Consider the following 1,747-nt stretch of genomic DNA (forward strand, 5'->3'; position numbering starts at 1 on the left):
GAATGATTCACTGTGGAGACGGGACCTCCTTCAGTCTTTGTCATATTCTACTGCATTAGCAAGTAAAGACTTTATCGGCAATTATCATTTCGAAATGAGACCCTTTCAAAGTTTAAACAACAGAAAGACGTTGCACAAGAAACCAGTGAAAGCTGTAAGAATATTTCTCTTGATATCAATTCGTAGTTTCTGAAGCCTTTATCTTAAGTATTATTGTTGTTACTGTTGTTGAGATATATTTAGCGTTAATGGAAATACTCTTGCTATCTCTATACATCGCGGATTTCTGTCACTGTTCACGGAAACAATTTGCTCTACCCAATACCTTAGATCAACGCAGTGAGGCTTCAAACGACAAGCTCTCTGACAGAATAACAGTATAAACAGTCCAAAGAACTGTTATTATTGAAGTCCTATATATACACCGTAAGATGACACCTTATATATGAAATAGTTGATAGAATGCATTTATAAGTACGCCTTGAAAGAAACATTTTAACACTCAGTTACTGAATGACTCGAACTCTCGATTCAGAAGCTTGATACAAAAAAGAAAAAAAGAATGTTCAAAGATAAGGTATCAATTTCGAATTTTCCCCACTGTGTTTCATTTTAAGAAATAACTTTACTAAAAGATATGGCAATAGTTTGGTTATTCTCCCTAACGTTAATAAATCCCCAGGTCTAGTAAAAAGATGAAGAAAGATTTAGGAATAGCTGTCTTAACATACCGTAAAATCTAGTTTGTGCATAATGTTTTTGTTTTTCTCCCTCCGACACTTTATCAAGAACACTAGAATGTGTTGCTATTCCTATGAAATCTTCTCGAATTTTGAGAAACAAAATACGAACAGAAAAGCATATTCCAAATGAACTAAATACCAAATAAGTGAACCTCAGTATACCTCACGTAATTCCACCTCCTTATAATAACTAAAACGAACCATACAGTCTTTTCTTATATCTTACGTTGTCTTTTGAGCTGTATTTCCGCCATGTGTGACCCGTAGCCATTTTTAGCGGTGCAGTTGTAGAATCCAAAATCCTCTGGCGTCGTGTCGTGAATGATGAGTGTGTTTTTCACTCCTCCCGGTATGCTCTCTTGCAGAATGTTAAAACGTGACATGTCTGTTAGATATCAAAAGAAAGAAAGACAAGAATTAGTACCTAGAACATACACCCTGAGTTGTAAAGTACATGAACTTATCTCATCAAAATGATACCAGACCATCCATCCCCCTCACTGAAACCCAATTCAAGTGATCTTAAAAGCACGAATACCATTTTTTTAGAAGATACAAAACTAACTTGGGTCGATAGTATGGGCGTTCCTCGTCCAAACAACCTCACTGGGTTTTGGGACCGACTTGATCAAGCATTCAACTTGTATCGTGTCTCCTTCCAAGCCAAACTGTTCAACCTGAGGCATGACCTTCGGTGCTCCTCGCATGAACACCTGCATTGACCTTGATTCCTGTTTTGGGAGGATAGATAAGATGAAAGTAGATAATTTTGGAGAATTGATAAGATAAGAAAAGATAACTTTGGAGAATTGATAAGATAAGGAAAGATAACTTTGGAGAATTGATAAGATAAAAATAGAAAAGATAATTTTGGAGAAGAGATAAGATGAGATAATATCCAAAGTGAGCTTGGATGTAAAATAAAAAGGTAAAAATCAACATTTAAATAAAAAGGAAGCAGAAATAACGAGAGGGAAATTAATTAGAAACAAATAGAGGGAAGG

The 1,747-nt window shown here is 35.5% G+C and overlaps 1 protein-coding gene across 7 annotated transcripts in view; it reads right to left on the reverse strand.

Annotated features, from left to right (window-relative positions):
- Positions 1 to 1,747, reverse strand: part of LOC119593064 (irregular chiasm C-roughest protein-like) — a 46,047-nt gene that overhangs the window by 5,911 nt on the left and 38,389 nt on the right. For all 7 annotated transcript variants that reach the window (XM_037941976.1, XM_037941973.1, XM_037941969.1 and 4 more), the window contains exons 9-10: positions 1,309 to 1,474; positions 970 to 1,128 (exon numbers count right to left, since the gene is read on the reverse strand). In XM_037941976.1, the coding sequence (XP_037797904.1) occupies positions 970 to 1,128; positions 1,309 to 1,474 (325 nt within the window). The remainder of the gene's footprint in view (positions 1 to 969; positions 1,129 to 1,308; positions 1,475 to 1,747) is intronic.

This window comes from Penaeus monodon, chromosome 31 (genome assembly GCF_015228065.2).
Source record: "Penaeus monodon isolate SGIC_2016 chromosome 31, NSTDA_Pmon_1, whole genome shotgun sequence".
Taxonomy (NCBI): domain Eukaryota; kingdom Metazoa; phylum Arthropoda; class Malacostraca; order Decapoda; family Penaeidae; genus Penaeus; species Penaeus monodon.